Here is a 24,381-nt window from a genome sequence, read left to right on the forward strand (position 1 = left end):
TCCAGTAGTTAAGAATCCACATTCCAATGCAAGGGGGCACAGGTTGGATCCCTGGCTGGGGAACTAAGATCCCACATGCTATGCTGCCAAAACATTAATTTTTTAAAAAAATCTTTAATGAAGTAGTCAGAGATTCTATGGCCTGAGCCCTGGAGTACTGAGTACTCACACTTGTTGCTGAAGGAAGTTGATGGTCATGTAATGTTCTATAAGCCTCTCCTTTGGCAAATGTTGCCCAGGGCTTAGCATATGCACATTTGAGTACTAGAACCCCTTCAGCACAAGATCCCCCCACCCCACAGACATCCAGGCTATAAGGCAGCTCTCTTTAAAAGCCAGCACAGTCGGACTGCCTTTTTTGGCTTTACATATAGACTATAACCTCCTTAGAAGCAAGAAGAACTTGCATATGGTTTATAATAAGTATATGCTGATTAATCAGTTGATTGATAACAAAAAGGCAATTGAAAGAAGTGGAAGACTGCTCCCGTTATTCAACAGTCATATAATTGCCAGTCAATTCACTGGAGGGATTTTCAGATCAATAAAGGTCTATCCCCAGAAAGCCTAACCTCTCACCATTCCCTAAATCACAGGAGCTCCCCTCCAACACGAACCCATTGGGTGACCGGGGTCAAACATTAAAAAACCAGATCAGTCCAGGTTACCAAAGTAAGGTAGCTGGGTCAATTGGTGACATTTCTGCCAAGAGTGGAGGATAGCAGATGGGTGTGAAGAAGAGAACAGAGAAATGGAGAAAAAGAATTAGTCCCAAATTATTGAAATCAATCCACCAAGCTACTATGTGGGAAATGGACTTGGGTAAGTGACAAAGACAAAATGATTCAGGTACTTTGAGCTGTCTAATTTTCACAAACATATCTCAGTCCTGTGTTTATTTTAAAACCTTTTTATTGACAGCACCATTGAACATCTTTCACTTTTAAAGGTATGCACCTGTGCATACATCCCTGGGGGACTTCACATGCAATTAGCAATGAGTTATTGAAACTTTATATCTTAGAGTTTTAATAATTCCCCCAAATGTGACAATTATACTTCAGCAAAATCGCCTGTGAGGACAGAAGGAAGACTTCAAGCAACAAAACTCCACAATACTGTAACATAATTTCAGACCTCTAGGAAGGAGTCATTCTCCCCTGAAAATCAACGTTCTTTCTGGATTATTCCCATCAGAATTCAGAGCAGGTTCAGTGTCTTGGCTTTGTACCAAAAGGAGACCACTGATCCATCTAGCAATATGCAAGAAAGTTCCATGTAAACAAAAAAAGTCCAGAAAGAAATACCTGAAAAATTCCATTAAAAAATGGCACATCTTCATTAGCTAAATTCCAGATTCTTAAGAACATCCAGATGACAGTGAAGACTAGAGGCTGATGCAAGTTTCATTTGAGCAGCCAGTTTCCAGATTCAACAACTTCATTTCTATTTATTCCTGTGGCTAATCACATGCAAATACACTCAGAAGCACAAATAGGTGACACTTTATCAAGTCAACAGGGCTATACAATAGGCATGCTTACTCAGTCTTAAATAAAAACCCAAACTAGGTCATGTTTCATCATTGCTTTTAAACCAGTCTTTTTTCACAATCTTTAAATTGCAAGAGTGTGAAGATACATTAAATCTGGGATAATCTAAGTCAGGAGGTGTATTTTGTCCTCTTGGGAAAAAAAATGGATATGATTTGGCAAAGGAGTAAATGAGTCATGAACAACAAAACAAATTTTTTTAACGCCTGAATTTGTCATTAGCCCTAAGATGAGCTGTTTGTCAGGGACCAGTAACAAAAAATCAGGTTTAAAATCAGTGGAAAATTAAGCACGTTAACTCCAAGAGTCTATCATGCTGATGTGCCCGTCTCATCAAATTGAGGATAGTCAAAAGTTGAAGAGATCATCACAGAATAGTGAAAGCCTTTTATTCACTGTTATATGGTCTGAACTGTATAATCAGGTTGGTAAAGGCTTTATTTCTTCCAAGTTGTATTTTTCTTTAAATATCCAAATTCCTATGTAAAGATGACTATATTTTTACAGTTTGGTCTCATCTTTAAAAATTATTTTCTTAAAGAGTAAATTCTGCAGAGTGATTATAAAAGGATTGTTGGACCCTGGAAGGTCTTTCATCCACCATATCCCTCAAGAACCCTTAGGTTAAGTCAAAGACTCAGAACTACGGGCTATTCTGCTTCCTGGGGGACCTATGACAATGTCTGGGAACACTGTTGGTTGTCACAACTCGGGGTGGGGGGATGGGGGGAGTTACTGACATCTAATGGGTAGAGGTCAAGGGATGCTGCTAAAAATCCTACAAGGCACCAGACAGCCCCACATAACACAGAGTTATCCAGTTCAGAAGGTCAAGACTGGCACAGCTTAATAGGGACTTCCCTGGGAGGTCCAGTGGTTAAGACTCTGCATTCCCAATGCATGGAGCATGGTTGGATCCCTAGTCTGAAAACTAAGATCCAGCATTAAAAAAAAAAAGCAAAAAAACTCTTACTACCTCAAAAGGCAGCTGCCTTATTATAATCCAAATCTACCTCAGTGATCTCTTTGACATTCAAAGTACCCCTTCCAACTGAACTTTTCAGTTCCTGACTTACCTCCACTAGAGACTGGCCACTCAGTGGCCAAAAAGAGAAGAAAAAAAGAAACACAAAAAGTACCTATGTATGGAGAACATTCTAAATTCTTCCTCAACGTCTCCTTATTTTATTGAACAAAAAATTACAGGGATAATATTTTTTTCCTGTCAACAATGGAGCCTGATAGCCCAATGACGATTCATAGTGGCCAAATACAAGAAAAAAATCAACCTCTATTTTCAAAAACAGAGTTGAAATTAGGGAAATAAAAGCAGACATGGTATTTCCTACAACTGGTGCTAAAATAATGTGGAAAGGACTCTTTCCATAGAAATAGGAGGCAATGGTTAAGTGTTGCCTCGTGTACCCAGGTTAGTGGGCCTGATGGCTGGTTCTAATCTGACACCCGAAGGATTCCTTAGATGCTTAAAAAGTTATTTTCAGTTCCTAGGGACAAAGAGGGAATTTTTCTGGAACTAACCTAAACCCACAGCAATGCTAAACTGGGTAGCAGGATTTTTCTAATCTCAGAAAAAAACAGTGTTGTTTAAATCCACTGTTCATCGGGCACCACGGCCAATATGCAAAGGAAAAAAGAAAACTCTTGCATTGCCTTGGGAAAATTTAAATGTAGGCTAAAAGGGAGAGTAAAACCCAGGTAAAAATACCATAGAGCAAGCATCAGATGCCTGAGGTGGCAAATGCTAACACTTAACCCAATACAAAAATATTGCACTTAATTAGCTTGATTGGACATTATTAAACACACCAAGCCAAACTATATTCCATAACTTGGTATGTTCATAAGTGTCCATCAAGATAATTTCCTGAGGTTAGATTTAATTATGTTGGAATTAAGAGCCTTTTCCTTTGCAGACAAATACTTTAGAGATTAATTAAAGAAAATTATTTGGATGTAAACGAATATGCATTCCTTTATCCAGCTGCACAAAAAACTATAAAATGATATTTTCCTCTTTTTCATGAAAGCAGAATGATACGGAATCAAATTAGACCTTCACATCTGGAACTGAAAGACAGATTTCTTCTTTGACTCCAATCAATGTATTTCGACCAAAATTTACACAAGAGAATTTGATCTACGTATTACTGTGGTGAGTTTCACAGACAGAGAATTCCTCGTTTTGTGTGAGGACATGCCATACTTTTAACATTAAAAATAAAAATGTCTTATATTTACTCTCATTTTCGCTATTAAGTCTATACAAGCTATAGTATATACTGTGTGCATGTGTACGGGCTGTGTCACTTCAATCGTGTCCAACTCATTGCAACCCTATAAACTGTAGCCTGCCAGGCTACTCTGTATAATACCATTAAGTATATATGCTTAATAAACTTCTATGGATAAAAACATATTTAGGCATTTTTATATTTATGTAATTCATGACCAATTTAAACTCAGATAGTGAATTTAACAGGAATAAAAAACTTCCTGTTCTACTGACCACAGTTGCTTCTTTACTTCAGCTTTAGAATTTAAAACTAAGACACAGCTTTTTAATGGTGTTTGGGCTGAAAAATGTGGGGGCCTTTTCTGCCCATAACTTCTTACGAGAACTGTGCAGATTCCAGACCATACAGACTCAATGCTTACAGTCTAAAGGATGATCTTTCTCAGTCAATTTTGCAACTCATCAAAGATTCTAGTTCTCTAGTAAGACACCTCCCATTTGCTTATACCTATTTTGAGACTGTTCTGGTTAAGACATTGCTGCCTAAACAATTTGTTAAACATGTGACAGATGTTTCTCCAGTACTAATATAGGTTCATTTTAGAAGCAAATCAGATTGTAATAAATGTATTTGAAGCTTGGTAATATGGTTCAGAGAAAGAAAGATGTAACCTCCTTAAAACACATTAAAGGCAGCAATTTAATAAATGCTTGTTTCTCCATTGGACATACATTTCTTAATAAAATTATTAGTTGAAAACTATAATAAATATCTTAAAATATACCTAATTAAAGGAAGGTCAGTCTAGTTTATTTGGGGGGCAAGAATGCATACTCAATGTCATATATTCTTCTATCCCGAGAAAGCTCATTTTCTCCTGGTAAATGCTACATAGATCAATGTGATCATATAAAAGAAAACACAAAGGAAATTTGGGTAAATAAGCAAATCATTAACAAGCAATAAATGATATCAGTCCCAGCTGGACTGACTCCAAAAGACAGTATTTAAGTACTGTGTCGTACTTAAAGTAGAGATAGTCCCATACTTCCAAGTGAAAAACACAAGCATCTTATATACTTAAACATTTGAAGCAACCTATAGTTGTAGTTTACTTTCTTGGGCTCCAAAATCACTGCAGATGGTGGATGAAATTAAAAGACACTTGATCCTTGGAAGAAAAGCTATGACACACCTAGACAGCATATTAAAAGACAGACATTACTTTGCTGACAAAGGTCGGTCTAGTCAAAGCTATGTTTTTTCCAGTAGTCATGTATGGATGTGAGAGTTGGACCATGAAGAAAGCTGAGTGCCGAAGAACTGATGCTTTTGAACTGTGGTGTTGGAGAAGACTCTTGAGAATCCCTTGGACTGCAAGGAGATCAAACCAGTCAATCCTAAAAGAAATCAGTCCTGAATATTCATCGGAAGGACTGATGTGAAGCTGAAGCTCCAATACTTTGGCCACTTGATGTGAAGAACTGATTCATTGGAAAAGACCCTGATGTTAGGGAAGATTGAAAGCAGGAAGAATAGGGGACGACAGAGGATGAGATGGTTGGATGGCATCACCGACTTGATGGACTTGAGTTTGAGCAGGCTCCGGGAGTTGGTGATGGATAGGGAGGCCTAGCGTGCTGTAGTCCATAGGGTCGCAAAGAGTCAGACACAACTGAGAGACTGAACTAAATTGAACTGAATAGTTGTAGTTCACAGCAGAAAGTCTTTTTTTCACCACTTCCTGAAATGAAGAAATCATCAAAATGCATTTTCTTCCTGCCTTTCCACATCCTCAGTAAACTCAACATCCTCTAATGTTCTGAGAATATTTTCTACCTTACCAGGTATTCATCTTACACTCATTAAAAAATAAGTCAAAGAAAAAAAAAACTTCTGCCATGATAGGATTACCTAACTTTTCTCTTTTATGGTCACCCAGTGGAATGGAAAAGAATATAGCTGTTATGGTTCTTGAGTTTTTTTGACGTACTTGGCTATGAGCTCACCTGAGAGTCAGCTAGAAGTTCTAGTCAATTTAAAACAAAAAGCTACTTTGAATCCTGCGTCCACTATCGCTGAGTCCCAGCTTTCAATGTCCCTGATGTGTGCACTAGCGCCTTTGCTTCAGAAAATAAATGTTCAACCAAAACTGTTGAAGAGCAGCATGAAACACCCAGGATAATGTAAAGAAGTTCTCAGTCACAGAACAATTAACAGATCAGTTCAACTATCATCCCAAACTACCAGCCACTTACGGAACACAGAGCGTGCTCACTTTGAGTCTGGTCAGTGCCTACAGCCCACAAAATTCTTCCCACAAGCCAAGCGAGTGGTTCCAAAGTGCCTCGTCTATATAGTCTTACTGATGTGGGCACCAGATTAAAAATGTGTGCTGTTGACATAACGTGAGTCCTCCTGAGGCTTGCCAAGAGCTTGTCCATGGTCACTCAGACAACCTTCCAAAGATACTTCAACAGCCACTTCAGTGGTCTGTCGTCTACCGAGGCCATCACTCTGGGACATGTCCAGAGGGGGACAGCCATTGTGCTCCGCACAGCCATTGACGTGGGCCAGTGGCAGGGCCCCAGGGGGACAGCACAGCTGCTTGGCACAGCTCTTGGCGATGCAAGGCGAGCTGCAAAGCAACTGCAAGTCCTTCTGCCCCAGGGGCCCCTTCAGGTCTGCCTTCTCAAACTGGATGGTCACATTGTGAATTCCGGCGTTGTGGAAGATTTCTCGAACTTTCCTGTTGGCATCCTGATCTCCCCCATCCTGCTGATACTTGATGTGCAGAGTGGCAATGATCTTCCCACTTATAAGCTCCCAGATGTGGACTTCATGGACACTGCTAATTCCGGGCACAGCAGAGAGCTTACTCACTAGAATAAGGAAGAGAAAACAATAGCCAAGGTGAGGGCTGTAATTGGAACATGGAACCACCGTGGGACAGGTAGGGTCCCTTTACACCTTCTCACCAGAATGATGTCATTATTAAGAATAAAGAAAGGAAAACAGCTGTACCTATATGAGCACATTTTCCCATAATCTTCTTCTTCCTCTCTAAGTTCCTCTAACATACAGGGTAAGCCCATAAAAGGCAACTGAAGAAAATAAGATTCACAACAAGCCTCCCAAAATACGCAGGTTGTTGAGTGTACAAGGCATTAAGTGTTCTGATGGACTGGCACGGGAATATAAAATAGCATGTCTTTTTTAAAGGGGATTTGGCAATATAGATCAAAAACTTTTAGCAGTAATTCTAATACTAGGAATTTAACTGAAAGGAAACAACCAAATATTTACATATGAGAATGGTTTGGGCAATACCTTTAGTGTTAATGAAAAAAAATGGAAACGGCAAGGAAATAGTCAATTATATGACAGACGGTGACATAGCTGTGAAAAAGCAAACTGCATATTTAAGGCTATGAGGAAAGGTATATAAGGTATTTTTAGATGAAAAAGCCAATAGCTGGACTGTATATGTGGCATGATCTTTTCCCCTTTTTTTAGTGAAACGGTGTATATACACATACAAAAATTTTCAGCCAGATAAAGTCTTGTTTCAGTGAATGACTGACACAAAAATTGAGTGTTAATTTCCGGGTGGTAGGATTATGAGAGATTTCTATTTCCTTATTTAGGCTCTTCTGTAGTGTTGATACTTTCTAGCATTTAGAAACATGGTATTGAACAGTGAATCCAAGCAGCCTAGAGCCAGCTGGTCTGAATTCAAGTTTAGTCACTGACTGCCTGCAGGAGCTGCATGACCTTACTCAGTCCCTCTGTGCCTCAGTTTCCTTACCTGGAAATTAAGATAATCACAGTACCTCATAGGATTATTTTAAAATTACAATGAGTTAATATAAGCAAAGCATCTGGACAATATTGCCTAGCATGTAATCAGTGCCATTCAAGTGTTGCTATTGTTATTACAGTCTAATTTTAATATTAATATCTGCTTTATAGATATATATACATATATACGTGTATGTGTGTGAAAGTCACTCAGTCATGTCCAACTCTTTGCAACCCCATAGACTACACGGTGCATGGAATTCTGCAGGCCAGAATACTGGAGTGGATAGCCTTTCCCTTCTCCAGGGATATATACATATACATATATATATAACTCTGTTAAAAGGCAATAAAAGAATATATATCACAAATTGCCATTGAGTTGGCCAAAAGTTCATTCAGGTTTTTTCAAGATGTTATGGAAGAACCCCAGAGAACTTTTTGGTCAACCCAATATGTGTTTAATTTGCTTTCTCCATGAGGAAACAAGCCCCTGGAAAGAGCCTCCTTCACCTCAGTCCTCCCCAGCCTGCAACACTGCACGAAGATTAGGCACGCAGAACAGTCACACTGTAAAGCATGCCTCTGGAGGGAAAGCCTAGCCATGGCAACACGGTGTATTAAGATCCATCAAATCTAATTTCAGCTAGTTGTCATGAAATAAGGTCTTCCAGTTTTCAGCCACATAGTGGGCCTGGGCTTTAGTTCATGTTCACTGTCTCACCGATGAAGTGATGATAGAAAAATAGCAAAGATTCATGGAAAAAAAAAAAAAGTGTTTTTCTATAAAAAACATTCTTTCCATTTAGAAACACTAGAACTAAAGCTGTACATTCAGTTTCTCACCAACATCTAGAAAGCTCCCATTTAGACATTCTAGAAGGCCTCAAAAAACATTCTCAGATGCACATAAGCTGAAGTGAGAGCTTGACCTTCTGTTTGAGCAAAGCAAAGAAACAGATTTCACTACTGAATGAGTGGATTGAAACATGGCCCATTTTCCTGTGTTTTAAGACACACAGTGACTTGCATGCCCACAAAAATCAATTAACTAGAAAGCAGGATCTAGAATATGAAGGAATGACTCATATTTTCAGAATAGGGGGAATAAAAATCAAGTCCTGAGCAGAGTGGCCTTATCTGAGTTAGAATAAATCCCTGACACGAAGGTCAATAAATAGCCTAGGAATATTAATAGGGACTGCATAAGAAACACATTCTCAAAAACTCGCGGTAAAGTTAGAGAATGCTGGGCTAAAAAGGACCTCTGGTTCTTGGAGCTGCGAGTCATCTTAGTAGCTGTAGTCATCTACGAAACATAGAAGGATGTTTCAACTGCTTGGTGATTTAAAATGTTTCAAGAGACATAAATCAAACACTGCTCTGAAATGATGCGGCGCTTTGGCCTGAAGAACATTCAGTGGGCAGCGGTTTGAGATCAGAATGGCATGACTTACTCAGCTCTTCCATGTTGACGCCTTTGGGGACCATCTGCAGCAGAATGGCGGCAGTCTCCTTGATGAGCGGGAAGGCAGATGATAAAATGATGATGACCATGATGACCGTCAGGCTGGGGTCAATGTAGCACTGCCAGTTACACGGGTCCTCGCGTTTCAGGGGAAGCACATAGAATATGATGGCTGTGATCACCACCACCACTGACCCCAGGGCATCCCCCATCACATGCAAAAGTACCCCTGCAGGGGAGAAAGAAAGACCAATCAAGCCCAGATCCACGTGTGGGAGCCGCGTGACACTCAGTGACTTGGCTTCCCAGCTCTGTGAATACTTGTTGCTACTTTTTTTCTGTTCTGTTAGAACAGCAGGTTGGATTAGAAAGCAAAAACAATGACCATTGCATCACAGAAAAACAAAAGCCCAGACCACCATCCCATGACCCAGAGAACCCGGAATAGCCTAGGAAGATTGTGAGCTGCAAACACCTGCGGGAAGACGGACTGGGCTAAAGTGCCACATTCCCTTCCCTAAATGCCTTTGCCTACTTTTCGCTTACCCTGTGGTCACTTAAACTGCATTTGGTTTAAGAGATCCTCCGGAATGTCCCCACTAAAGAACTCTTTGTCTCAATAAAATAACATTTAAATTCTACAGATAATAACAAAAATTGGGGTTGCCTTTACTTAAGGGAACCACTTTGAAAAGCTTTAATTATGATATAGGAAACATGTCATCCCAGCAAAGAAGATCTAAATGTTCAATCATTTGTTGGACATAGACTAAATAAACTGTGCTTAGTCATTTAGTCAGTCCTATCTGACTCTTTGCGATCCCATGGACTATAGCCTGCCAGGCACCTCTGTCCATGGGGATTCTCCAGGCAAGAATACCAGAGTAGGTTGCCATACTCTCCTCCAGAGGATCTTCCCAACCCAGGGATCGAGCCCAGGTCTCCCATATTGCAGGTGGATTCTTTACTGTCTGAGCCACCAGGGAAGCCCAGACTAAATTGGGATTTAGTGAATTAGGTGAAGATTTGTCAGAAGGATTATACAGTATAAACATAATGTTTTTGGGGTTTTGTTTTGTTTTGTTTTTTACTTTGTGTACATCAGACTCTCTCTCTTCAAAGTATGGTTGGCAGCTTCAGCATCACCTAGAAGCTCGTGAGACATACAGAATCTCAGGCCCCACTTCCAATCTTTTGAGTCCAATTCTGCATTTTAATAAGATCCCCAGGTGATTCAAATGATGATAAAAATTTTCAAAGCACTTCTCTAAAAGAAAGCATACAAACTAAGAAAGATCTGCTCTGTCTCTCCAGGTATCCCAGATTCACTCAATAGAATTAATAATGATCTAAAATACTAACAAACTCACTCATGGCTGTGCCTGAATCGTTCCACTTAGAAGAGGCTAACTTCTTCTTGGCAGCTTCTGAGTAGCATCATGGTGTCAAATGGCATTTTGAAAACATACCAAATGTAAATTGTGGCAACTTCCCCCCACCAAAGAAGCACAAGAATAAAAAGGAATCCCCACATCTCCTTCAGGCTGTTTACTAATGGCAATAGGATCCTGATTCAATAAATACATTGAAAAGTCCGATTTTTAAAGTCTGTGCCCACTCTGTCCACCCCACCCCCACAGGAGTGTCTTACTTCCCAGTCCTTGTCCTCAGCCACCAAGAAAAACTCAAAATGTTCCCAAGAGCTGGTCTCAAGAAGAAACCGAAGATCAAAGCTTTAACCTTCCCCAGGGCAATACAAAACACTACCATAAAAATATGAAGACCAATTATTGCCTTTATGCACTCAACACCATTTTTACTGCCTGAGAGTGTCATTCTCTTTTTCACTCATTTAGACTATAAGTAACATAAGGGTGAGGGTTGTACCCTAAATTTCCTTTATTTATGTTTTAGCACTGGAGGTATACCATCTAGACACTTAAAAAGTATTTTCTGGTTGATTAGTCAGAACTCTCACAATACAAAGTAACTTCTGCCTCTTAGTAAGAATAACTAATGACAGCCAAGATATGTACACCAGACATTGTTGTATGTTGCATGTATGGAAATTTATACATTAAGTGCTTTTGAGGACTCTCTGAAGTGGTTAGTCTCTCCGTTTTACAAATGAGGAAACTGAAGCACAGAGTAGTTAAGTGACTTATCCAAGATCACACAGCTAAAACGTGTTTGAATGGGGATATAAATCTGCATAGTCTGACTAGAGAACCATTACATATCCTGCACCATCTAAGTCCCAAATTCAAGTTTCAGGTTCTTCTGAGAAGTCCCACTACTGGCTCCTAAGAAAAAAATGTTCAAACTTATTTTTCACATAATCCACAGTAAGAACCCTATTTTGCATCCTAGCCCAGGCATAAATGTACAGTGAAACAAATATTTCTGGAAAAAACAAAAACCTGTCCTTACACAGGATTCATTACTATTTTTCTATTTCATTCAATTCTAGTTCATTTTCTAAATGATGATCATACTCTACTAAATTGATTTTATTACCCAAACTATCGTGACCCTCTGAAAAACTGCTTACAGCATCACGTCACTAAATTCCTGAGACTGGCCATTGCGGTGTGTTTTCTGGCCTCCCACAGAAAAATGGTCTTTATCTTCTGGGGAGCACAGTCCACTGGCAGGATTCTGAGATAAGTAGGTCAGTAACTTCTAGAGGGAAGACTATTCCCTGTGATGGGAAATCTCAGGAAAGGCTTCTCAAGAGACGGGCAAGCCTCCAAAGAGGAGGTGGACTTCAAAAGGCAATGATGTCCCAGGCAGGAAAACTCAGCTGGAATGTGTTCCAAGCACAGAACTGGAATGAGGCTGCAGACGAAGACTTGTGAGGCAACGTGAGAGACAGACCTGATGGTCTCTCTCTATGATTCACGGACCTTGTGAACATCAACCTCTTACAGCAGCAAGATTCTCACTGGTGAACTGAGGAGGGTAATAACGTCAGCCTCACTTCCCAAAGCAGCTAGCTCTAAAGAGGCCGTGAAACAACATCTGGAAACCCACTGAGAAGTAATCACACTGAACTGATGGGGAGGCTACTTGTTAAGGGAATCCTCCGCGCTGTTCCAACTAGCATGTATTTCTCGCAATAGCACAGCGATGTCCACACTGCTATCATCTCCCTTACATAGATAAGGAAACTGAAACTCAAAGAGGATACTTTGCTTGCCCAAGGTCACCCAGCTAGTGAAAGGCAGAGACAGAACTCAAACCAGACCTCCCTGCCTAAGCACCTTCCTCACCCGCTCTACAAGTGACCTGGGCCCTGAAACCTGGGACCCTTTGTTGCAGTGCTTGCAGCGGGACAAAGGCCTCCTCCAGCAACAGAATACAAAGAAACGATAAGGGACTGAACATAGCTGGGTGTATGAGCAGCTGGGGCATATTATGAACAGTAAGGATTCCCTGGTGGCTCAGACGGTAAAGCGTCTGCCTGCAATGCAGGAGATGGGGGTTCGATCCCCGGGTTGGGAAGATCCCCTGGAGAAGGAAATGGCAACCCACTCCAGTACTGTTGCCTAGAAAATTCCATGGATGGAGGACCCTGGTGGGCTACAGTCTATGGGTGGCAAAGAGTCGGACACAACTGAGCAACATCACTTATTCAAGATACAAAAAGACCAAAAAGCCCAACTTCCACTTCTGAAGAGCCTGGAGCAAAAGCAGGGGACTGAGGATGCCCTCCACACATACATCACTACCAAAGGGGTGGGCGAACCACCTCAGTAAGCCAACTCTCCAACCCAATCCCTGGCCTGGCCCCCACCTTCAGCCCATATAGGGAAACAGCTGAACTGTTACTTGTTCTCACTCACCCCCACCCCCCAAAATGCAGGAGAGGTGGGTTCGATTCCTGGGTCCAGAGGATCCCCTGGAGGAGGAAATGGCAACCCACTCCAGTATTGTTGCCTGGAAAATTCCATGGACAGAGGGGCCTGGCAGACTATAGCTGTGGGGTCGCAAGAGTCGGACATGACTGAGCAGGTAAACAACAGCAGACTATCAGAGTGCCTGCAGTTTGCTGAGCACCCTTCACTTTCTTGTCTGGCCTCTAATCAATTTTTATTGATTAAGGAGGCCAAGAACCCCAGTCGGTAACAGCGGGGAAGTAGGGGAGACTGTTAAAGGGTAAGGGTGAGGCAGTAAATGAGTGAACAGAAGGCCAGAAACGTCTAGAAAGGAGCATTGGCACGAGAACAGCAAGTCCTTGAATGTCTGCAGTGTTAGGGCCTCATTCCTGATGCAATAAAGGTTTCAGGGCAGATTCTGCTGAGACCTCATCTGTGATTCGGAAAGGTAGATCAGGCAGTAAGTACTGTCTGAGAGGCAAAGATTGCCACCTGGTAGACGACCCAGTCACCTGATTAGTCACGGTGCTCACAGGTAGTTTTGCAAAACCAGGACCCTTAGCCCTCGCTTGCTGTCTTTAGAGAAAAACAAAACTAAAACACTGGCATATAGCCTGGAAACTTGATATAAGTTAATGTGTGTCCCAGCATGTATCAGTGGTACTGAATTTATTGAATAACTGGAAACATAGTACCTTAGCACTGGGCATTAGCAAGTGGCTGAGGAAAGATGGGAGATCTTTCTTAATGGGAAAAAAAAAAAACCTCAAGAATTAAAAAGAAACACTTCCTCAAGAGGGAGGGGATATATGTATACGTAACAGCTGTTTCACGTTGTACAGCAGAAGTCAACACAACATTGTAAAGCAATTATACTCCAATTAAAAAGAAAATAAAAGAAATACTTCATCCCAGGAGATTTCTTTTCAAAAGAGGTCAAGATTGTTATTCATCCATTTATATTTATACTGAAATAAAAAGGGTTAATTGTCTTTCTGATACCCTGTTGCAGTTTTTCTTAATGGATCATGTTTGAGTCTAATAAATAAAATCAACCAGAACAAAGGGCACTTGTTTCTCTGATGAGAAGTTTCAAGAAATGTGCTTTTGTGTTGCTTTGCAGCAGAAGATGGGGTATGTTTTTTAGAAGGCATTTTTTATTCCATTGAAATAAGAAAATCAAGAAATGGCTTTTGCCATAGTATTCTTAGAAATCAAAACCAGAAAGTTACCTAAATGTCCATTAACCAAGAATGGATACCTACAGGGTGGAATACTCACACAACGGAACATTGTAATGAAAATGAATGCTCTAGGACAACATTCAACAATATGGATGAATCTCCTCAATGTAATGTTGAGTAGAAGAAGCTGGGCAAAAATTGTACCGACTGTAAGATTCCATTCATATAAAGTACAAATGCAAGTACAATGAATCCATGCTGTTCCAAGTCAGAATAGTGGTGACCTGGGAGGGTGCCTAGTGACTAGACAGGAGCATGCGGGGGGCGGGGCGTGCCCTGGGGTGATGGTATCTTCTGTTTCTTGATCTGGGTATTGTACATGGAAGCGTTCAGTTCACTAAAATCCACTGATTGCATATTTATGATATGTGTACTTCTGAGTATGTATATTATACTTGAGTAAAATTTTTACGTTAAAAAAAAAAGAAATAGTTTTTGTTCACAAGACTTCCCATCAGCTGTTTGTTCCCTTGAGTGTCTGGGAAGGACTGTCTTGCTTTCTAAAGCAGTGACTAAAATGTCAGAACTGTAATCATTCAGTGGACTGTGGACACTGGAGAAGCCAGCCACCCTGGTGGAGTCCAGAGGCAGTGCGAGATGACAGAAAGAGCCAGAAACAGAAGCCCAGGATCCCAGCCCTGCCTCCACTGTTAGCCGGGGTGACTTGGGAAGTCACCAGAATCTCTGGTCCCTTTTGCTCATCTATAAAGTGAAGGCCCTGGAGTCTAAATTCCCCAAGGCCTTTCCAGCTTTAACACGCTGTGGTCTTTCCCTGAATGAGGGCACAGGATTCAAGGTAAGGCCAGCTTGTCCCTCGGCCTGAAATACAACCAGGCTCCTGTTAACCACAGCCAGACACTGAGCTCACCTGTCCCTGAAGCAGCTTAGGTTGGAGCCCAGCAATTCCACTCACCACCTGAAGCACAATAGAATCCCACTCTTCAGGTTGTTCTGAATGCTAAGTGACCCATTCATGAATGGTGCCTAAGAGCAAGTGTGCCCTCCATAAAAATGTTAGCTCCCAGATAGCTCAGACCTCCCAAATGTCTGACCCCTTACACAACAACCCCATGAAATGGGTACTACTGCTATCCTCATTTTAAAGATGATGGATTGGGAGGCTGAGACAGGTTCAAAAGTTGCCTGAGGTCATCTGGTTCTTAAGCAGCAGAGCCCAGACCCAAACCCAGGCAGCTTGAGCCCAATCCCAATCTTTTTGCCTCTGAGTTCTTTACCTCTATGGGAGCTACCGGTGCATTTTGTCAGCCCCTGTGGACCACAGGGCTCAGGTAGGTATGGCAAGGCACTTCACCACTGATGTTTTTCTACCCAGGAGTTCCAATAGCTGTGGAGTGAAAATTAGCAGGATCATCCAATTTTCCCTTACATATGTTTCCCAAACAAGGTCACAATATCTACTGGGACCTACTCTTCATTCTTTGCTACTTTCCACCTACCTGTTCTCTTTCTCAGAAAAATAAGATGAGGATGAATAACCAACAAGCTCACATACGTGGCATCTTTAAAAAGTTAAAAAACAAGCTCACAGATACAGAGAACAGATTGGTGGTTGACAGAGGTGGTGGCAGGGAGCAGGGGGGCACAAAATGGGTAGATGGAGTTAAAAGGTACAAGCTTATTATAAGATAAATAAGTCCTAGAGATGCAATGTACATCATGGTGATTATAATTCATAATAATGTATCCCATATTTGAAAGTTGCTAACAGAGTATATCTTAAAATTTCTCATCAAGACAAAATAAAAACTTACTACGTATGATGATGGACATTAACCATGCACTGCAATTAATCTGTTAATATTTATACTATGGTGATCACTTCACATATTATACAAAGATCAAATCATTATATTATATATCTGAAACTAATGTTATATGCCAACTAATCTCAATTAAAAAAGAATAAAAACAGAATGTGCTTTGAAAAGATAAAGTGCTATGATGGTGAACTCCATTTTTAAAATTCACTAAATTATATATATATATTTATCAAACCTTTAAAAAAGGATAAATTAAAGGATTATGAGTTTTCATCATAGATTCTCTTCCCCAAAAGAGTCACCACCACACTTTTTAGAAATTCCCCTATTGCAGTTAACTTTTTAAAAAACTAATTCATTTAGAAATGTTTAGGAGCTCATGTGTTGCTGTTGTTCTTTTCTGCTTTTCTCTCTGGATTCATTCTGGATATCACTTTATAAAACAGATGTGAGATTCTCAGAACTGAAGGTATCTTTTGTATACTTGTTTTTCTTTGTAATATTTACCTCTAAGCCCCACTTCCAGCTTCCTCAAACCAACTAAAGATAAAGGGCTGCATAATCTTTGTTCTGGCTTTCCTGGTAACTCACTATAAGGAAACCGCCTGCAAAACAGGAGACTCGGTTTTGATCCCTGGGTTGGGAAGATCTTCTGGAGAAAGGAATGGCAACCCACTCCAGTGTTCTTGCCTGGAGAATCCTATGGACAGAGGAGCCTGGTGGGCTATAATCCATGGAGTTGCCAAGAGTCAACACAATTGATGGACTAACACTTTTGTTTTCACTCTTTGTTGAAATTATCCGTCAGTTTGGGGATTGACCCTTCTTGAATCTCTCTGAAGAAAAACCTGTGCTCAAGAAGTTGGAGAGGGGAGATGTAGTATACCATGTTAGTGTCCGGTGAGAAAACTTTTGAAATCTCAGTGCTGACCTTCACCCTGGGTCTGTGACCTTGAGCTCATGGTAGGAGAGATGCTAGTGATGTGCCTTCCTTCTCTCTCCTGGAACCCTCACTTTGGACATGGAGGTGGAGATTCAAGTGAACCAACAGACAGACCCATCAGGAGCATATTTCTGGCCAAAATAAGTGAAGCAATGAGGGTCACTGAGCAAGTTCACTTGGGGCATGACCTTGGATAGATCCCACCCACTCTCTTCCAACCTTTATCAAAATGATACTCAATTCAAACAGGCTGCGCTTTATGTTCACAATATCTATGGGTGGGCAAAATGGAGCAGTAGCAAGCCAGAGATCTGGGGGGCCCTGGAGCAGCAGCATGAGCATGGGTCTAAGTAGAGCAAGGATAAATCATTAGCAACTCTGTCTCCCGAGAATCGATGCCACCATTAGGCAAGAGACTAAGGTCATAGTCTCTACATGTAGCCCGCCAACTTTCTAACACACCTATGAAAAGGCAAACAGAAATGAAGAGTTCAGCACAGTCCATATGTAACACTTAAAAGGATTTCAACTTAAACCCAAGTCAACCCTACCTCTGATATTCAGGGCTTCAGACTTTTTCTCCTTTTTCATCGTCTCTTCTGGCTCATTCTGGGTGTTCAGGGAATCACCTGCATTCAAAGAAGAAACCTCGTGTTGTGTATAAGTTCTACAAGCAAAAAGAACCAATGGACTCAAAATACAGTTTTGTTATTTTCAGATCCTACTACCTTCCCAGATTCCCGCCTCTCCAAACACGCAGCCCAGGGGAGCAATTTTGGCCTTGAAATTAGCCTTGTGACTGGCCGCTGGACTTCATTCACACTCCCATGCGAGTTAAAGATTTAAAAAAAAAAAAAAAAAAGAGGCATGGGAACCCACCCTCATCCCCCCCAAACCTTTAACTCGCAAGGGGACTGAAGGATGGCAAAGGGGGAGGAAGGCAAACAGGGTGCAGATAGCGTACAATGGAGGGGGAGGGGTGCTATCTGTTGCCCAATAATAATAGCTGATCAAGGAAATCAATACTCCTATATAAGGAGACTCCTATGCAAGAGGGAGGGGTAAAGAGGGGCCCAAGGATCCAGGAGGAAAAAGAGAAATTGTAGGAATATGTTCAGTCAGCGGCAGAGACCTAAAGCCGGCCTGCAGGGGAAATCGATCACTTTTAAGCAGGCAGGTATAAAAGAGGGCGAGGAGGAAGGGACCGCGCGGGAGGAGGGAAGGGCAACGCCGGCCAGAGGATGCAACCGAAAGGCACCTGCTACGTTTGAGAACACGGTGGCCCCCTTCTCATCCTTCCTGTCCACCGAGGCCGCGCGGAGGGTCACGGCCGAGTCGCGGCCGGTAACGGGCAGGGCGCCGGCGTGCCAGCCACACTCGGCGCTTTGGGGATCCCCGAAAGCGCCGCGGGTGCCCACCCCGGCCGCGGGCTGCGGATGCTGCTGCTGCTGCTGCTGCTGTCGGCGGCGGCGGCCACAGCAGGCGAACCAGGCGGCGCAGTCCTGGAAGATGAGCAGCCCCACCACGTTGACAGCCAGCCCCAGGGCGCCCACGATGAGCACCAGCTCGGGGTCATCAATGCGCTCGGGCCGGGCCAAGCGCAGCACGGCCTCCACGAAGATGGTGAAGCAAAGCGCGGTGAGGAAGACGGCGTTGCTGAGCGCGCCCACCACCTCGGCGCGGGCGTAGCCGTAGGTGGCGCCCAGCCCCCCGCGGGGGCGCCGGGCGATGTAGCCAGCGCTCAGCCCCACGCACAGCGAGATCAGGTCCGAGAGCATGTTGAAGGAGTCGGACAGAAGCGCGATGGAGTTGCCCAGGTAGCCAGACACCAGCTCCGCCACGAAGAAGGCGACGGTGAGCACGAGCATGAAGAGCAGGCGGCACGTCTTGCCGGAGTAGCGGCCCATCCCGGCCCGGCCGGACGCCCCGCGCCGCCGCCGCCGCCGCCACAGGTGGGGCGCGACGGCCTGGACTCCGCGGTGCCCCGGTCCCCGCCTCCCGGGCCGCCCTGCCCGCCGGCGCCCGGGGCTTCTTATAAGGCGGAGGCGGAGGCCGGCGGCCCCAGTCCCCGCACGGCCAGAGTCTAAAGGAGGGGCCAGGCGGGACCTTCCGCCGCCTCCCCGGCCCCCGCCCCTCCCGCGCGGCTCGGCCTCACTTGGCACGTGGCCACCGGCCAGTGTCTGTGCTCCTAAGAACGGAAGTGGGCAGAGAGGGGAGCTGCCCGAAAGAGAGGGCTTGCCTGCATGGCACTCGTTACAGACACCCCCTAAGCAGCTGCGGGGTTCACCCGACGACCCGCTTCTGAAGTCCCTCGGATCACCCGGGCCATGACGGTTGACTCAGGGATAAGGACCTTGACTGCTGCGGGGTGTGTGCTCAGTGGTGGACGTGAGCACCTTCGCGTACGTGCCCAGACACAGATTCATTCCCCACTAACCTGGGAGCACCGACCTGTCCCCCACTGCCCTTCCAGTGCTTCCTGCCTTGCACTGCTAAAGTCTGCGCTGACTCGGAGCTCCCACTCCACTGCCACCGTAGTAGAGCTATTTTATTCCTCTCTTCTTGTTCACAGCCTTCTTAAAGGGCATGCTGTCGCTTCTGTCACCCCTTCATGGCCCAGCATCTTCCCTGTCACCCTTGAGGATCTTGGCTCACAAGGCGGCCTTCCAGAGAAGAGCCGCAGGCAGCCCTGGGGGAGAGCGCAGATTGGACTTCTGTGGATCCTGCCCTCCCACCCAGAGCTCAGCAAGGCAGTTTCTTTGCAGTAGGTGCAGGTCCCTGGACCACCAAAGAAGCCAAGGTCGGCCCCCTCTGTACTTGTCCCGTTCTCCGTTGGAGAGAGTATCTCCTCACCCCAGTGGGTCCCTCCCAACATGACCTGATGTTTAAGAGTTCAGTGACTGACCTACATGAAGACTTATTCCAAATAGAGCCTTTCTGTTGACAACAGGCTGTAGTCCAAGTGAACAAGCCCAGAAGAGGGCTGTCTTCTGGACTCCAGGAGAAACCAAGGATAGGTGTCCTGGAAAAAGGGTGTTTGCTCCTGGTCAGTTCAGGGAGTGGGGTAAGGGGAACCCTTGCAGGTTTCCTTTATTGGTTTGTTTCAGTGTTATACCTTTGTCTCATTCTGAAAAAGATCTGAGGGTGAAGTCTGATGATCGCTCTTCTCCCTCCCCCATTCCCCAACTCCTGAACTTTAACCATTGATAAACACACACACACACACATACACACACACACACACACACGTCTGGTTTTGGCTTGCTGCTGCTGCTAAGTTACTTGGAAATGAATAAAAATGTCTCACTCCACAAAAGCCACAGAATCCATTCACGGAACATTCTAATCCTAGTTCCATCCATTGCCTTAGCCTTGTAAATCATGATCCTGTCTGTTAATGGGCTCAGACGGTAAAGCGTCTGTCTATGATGCGGGAGACCCAGGTTCGATCCCTGGGTTGGGAAGATCCCTTGGAGAAGGAAATGGCAATCCACTCCAGTACTATTGCCTGGAAAATCTCATGGACAGAGGAACCTGGTAGGCTATAGTCCATGGGGTCGCAAAGAGTCAGACACGACTGAGCGACTTCACGTTCACGAGGGGCCTTAAAAAGCATGCAAAAACCTCCTGAATCTGAGCATTCCACCTAATATCAGGTGAGCCTTGAAATTCTAAATTTGGGGAGACTATTATGCGTTCCTTTCCCACCTCCAGGAAAATATCACTACATTGAGAACTGAGGAAATTGTTCTTTCAAAGTCTTCTCTAAAAATTAATATTAAAATGATCAAGAACTTAAAAGCAGTTAGGAGATACAGGCCAATGAAAGTTTTGAAGCTGAGTAGCCTCACACAAGTTCTTTAATTGTCCGGGCCAGTTTTAACTACTGTAAACAGGGAATAATAACAGTGTATTCTCATCAGGTTATGAGGATTGAATGGGTTAGTAGGTATAAAGTGACTATAACAGTGATATTGTAACAAATTATAACAGCAAGCAGTCAATAAATGTTAGCTGCTGATTTTAAAAAAAAAAAAAGCAGACAGGAAGAGAAAGAAGGTACGGAGTGAGGAAGAAGAAACTGGACAAGAGGAGTGAAGAGTGAAGTGATCCAGAGGGCCACACTCAGCTCAGTTTAGTTTGGTTGCTCAGTCCTCTCCGACTCTTTGTGACCCGATGGATTGCAGTACACCAGGCTTCCCTGTCCATCACCAATTCCCAGAGCTTGCTCAAACGCATGTCCATCAAGTTGCTGATGCCATCCAACCATCTTATCCTATGCTGTCCCCTTCTCCTCCTGCCTTCAATCTTGCCAGCATCAGGGTCTTTTCCAATGAGTCAGTTCTTCACATCAGGTGGCCAAAGTATTGGCATTTCAGCTTCACCGTCAGTCCTTCCAATGAATGCTCAGGACTGATTTCCTTTAAGATTGACTGGTTTGATCTCCCTGCTGTCCAAGGGACTCTCAAGAGTCTTGTCCAACACCACAGTTTAAAAGCATCAATTCTTCGGCGCTCAGCTTTCTTTACAGTCCAACTCTCACATCCATACATGACTACTGGAAAAATCATAGCTTTGACTAGACGGACCTTTCTCAGCCAAGTAATGTCTCTGCTTTTTAATATGCTGTCTAGGTGTGTCATAGCTTTTCTTCCAAGCAAGCAAGTTTTTCTTCTGTCTTTTCATTTCATGGCTGCAGTCACCATTTGCAGTGATTTTGGAGCCCCCCAAAATAAAGTCTGTCACTGTTTCCATTGTATCCCCATATTTGCCATGAAGTGATGGAACCTGATACCATGATCTTAGTTTTTTGAATGTTGACTTTTAAGCCAACTTTTTCACTCTCCTCTTTCACTTTCATCAAGAGGCTTTTAAGTTCTTCTTTGCTTTCTGCCATAAGGATCATGTCATTTGCACATCTGAGGTTATTGATATTTCTCCCAACAATCTTGATTCCAGCTTGTGTTTCATCCAGGCCAGCATTTTCCATGATTTACTCTGCATATAAGTTAAATAAGCAGGGTGACAATATACAGCCTTGATGTACTGCTTTCCCAATTTGGAACCATCCTGTTGTTCCATGTCTGGTTCTAACTGCCGCTTCTTGACCTGCATACAGATTTCTCAGGAGGCAGGTAAGGTGGTCTGGTATTCCCATCTCTTTAAGAACTTTCCACAGTTTGTTGTGATCCACACAGTCAAAGGCTTTGGCATAGTCAATAAAGCAGAAATAGATGTTTTTCTGGAACTCTCTTGCTTTTTAAACGATCCAGTGGATGTCGGCAATTTGATCTCTTGTTCCTCTGCCTTTCCTAAATCTAGCTTGAACATCTGGAAGTTCACGGTTCACGTACAATTCCTGGCTTGGAGAATTTTGAGCATATTCTCATATGAGAATGTGAGCCTATGAGAATTGAGAGTATACTGGCATAGGTATTAGTAACACAGCACATGTAACAGAATCACTAACTGAGGCATACTCTAATTTGAGAAGAGTGATGCCCAAGTAGTGCAGACTGTGAGCCCCCTGAGACATGTAATCTATGAGAGCAAGTCAAGGAGTCAACACAAAAGAAAGAGGCCTTTTGGAGATAACTTGACAGCACTAACACAGACCCCGCTGACTGCACTTCTCTGCCATTCACAACTACAAGAAAAGCGTTAGAGCAGCAGGACTATCTCACTTGTGCCTGCTGCCCAGCCATTCCCCTAACCAAAGGAAGATAAGAAGAATTATGTCATTGCCCCAGAGGGCAATCAACGGAACCTGAAAGCCAGCGACTAAGTAAGCATAGGCGGGAGCTGTAGTGCCCTGCCCAGGGCCTAGTTCCTGACTTGAAGAAAGGCTAAAGGCTAAGGGTACCAACCAAAAGCACTTAGGAAAATGTTTTGACTAAATAACCATAACTACATATATATATGTATGTATTTGTATATATACACATATAGTTGTATGTACACATATATAGTTGTGTTGTTGTTTAGTCACTAACTAAACAACTCCTTGCAACCCCATGGACTGCAGCACTCCAGGCTTCCCTATCCTTCACTAACTCCTGGAGTTTGCTCAAACTCACTTCCATTGAGTCAGTGACGCTATTCAACCATTTCATAGTTGTGTGCATGTATACATATATAAGAGGCTTCCCAGGTGAAGCTAGTGGTAAAGAACCTGCCTGCCAATGCAGGAGATGCCAGAGATGTAGGTTCACTCCCTGGATCAGGAAGGTCCCCTGGGAGGGCACCAATTCACTCCAGTATTCTTGCCTGGAGAATTCCATGGACAGAGGAGCTTGGATGCCAGAGATGTAGGTTCACTCCCTGGATCAGGAAGGTCCCCTGGGAGGGCACCAATTCACTCCAGTATTCTTGCCTGGAGAATTCCATGGACAGAGGAGCTTGGCGGGCTACAGTCCATGGGTCACATACAGTCAGACATGACTGAAGCGACTTAGCATGCCTGCACGCACGCATACATATATATAGTTGGTGTCTGGGTATATATACAAAAACATCTATATGTATGTAGGTTATATATAATCTAAGTTAATCGCCAAAAATTTAGACTGTATCTTACAGTTATTATAAATTATGAGGTTTCAGTAGTTTTGTTCATTGAGTTCTGATTCTCTGCCGGACCCTGTGCTGAGCACTTTATAGTCATTATCTCACTTCATCTTTGGAGAAGGAAATGGCAACCCACTCCGGTACTCTTGCCTGGAAAATCCCATGGATGATGGAGAAGCCTGTAGGCTACAGTCTATGGAGTCGCAAAGAGTCGGACACGACTGCGCGACTTCACTTTCACTTTTTCACCTCATCGTCATAAGAGCCCCATATAATAAGTACAGGCAGACTTCAGAGATACTGCAGATTTGGTTCCAGCCCATCTCAATAAAGTGAATATCACATAAAGCGAATCACAGGAGCTTCGGGTTTCCCAGTGCATTTGAAAGTTATGTTTAAACTGTACTGTAGTCTGTAAAGTTTGCAATAGCATTATGTCTAAAAAAAAGTACATACTTTGATTAAAAATACTTATTGCTAAAAAATTATAATCATCACCTGAGCCTTTACTGAGTCATGGTAGTAACATAAAGATCATTAATCACAGATCACGAAAACAAATACAATAGTTACGAAAAAACTTGAAACACCTTGAGACTTTCCATAATGTAACACAAAGACAAAAAGTGAGCAAATGCCCTTGGAAAAATGGCCCCAATAGACTTCCTTCAATGCAGGATTGCCACCAACCTTTGATTTGTAAAATACACAGTATCTGTCTTCCAAGCGCAATTAATCGAAGAACAATAAAATAAGCAATATTTTATGCAAATACATGTCTGCATTTACTTTGTAAGTCAGGAACCTAAAGCCCTAAAGATTTTAAGATTTTAGTAACATCTTATGGTAAAACACAATAATTTGTTAGCCAACCCAATAAAGTGCCTAAGA

The 24,381-nt window shown here is 43.1% G+C and overlaps 1 protein-coding gene across 3 annotated transcripts in view; it reads right to left on the reverse strand.

Annotated features, from left to right (window-relative positions):
- Positions 1 to 3,653: 3,653 nt before the first annotated feature.
- SLC30A10 (solute carrier family 30 member 10) overlaps positions 3,654 to 24,381 on the reverse strand; it is a 33,925-nt gene continuing 13,197 nt past the window's right edge. The window contains exons 1-4 of one of the 3 annotated variants that reach the window (XM_069544621.1): positions 18,182 to 18,927; positions 17,475 to 17,552; positions 9,067 to 9,306; positions 3,654 to 6,690 (exon numbers count right to left, since the gene is read on the reverse strand). In XM_069544621.1, coding sequence (XP_069400722.1) covers positions 6,191 to 6,690; positions 9,067 to 9,306; positions 17,475 to 17,552; positions 18,182 to 18,830 — 1,467 coding nt within the window. In that variant the 5' untranslated portion in view covers positions 18,831 to 18,927 and the 3' untranslated portion in view covers positions 3,654 to 6,190. Of the gene's footprint in view, positions 6,691 to 9,066; positions 9,307 to 17,474; positions 17,591 to 18,181; positions 18,928 to 24,381 lie in introns of those variants that run through there. The other 2 variants (XM_069544624.1, XM_069544622.1) reach the window with 2 other exon arrangements.

The sequence above is a fragment of the Ovis canadensis genome, chromosome 12 (assembly GCF_042477335.2).
Source record: "Ovis canadensis isolate MfBH-ARS-UI-01 breed Bighorn chromosome 12, ARS-UI_OviCan_v2, whole genome shotgun sequence".
In the NCBI taxonomy this organism is placed as follows: Eukaryota; Metazoa; Chordata; class Mammalia; order Artiodactyla; family Bovidae; genus Ovis; species Ovis canadensis.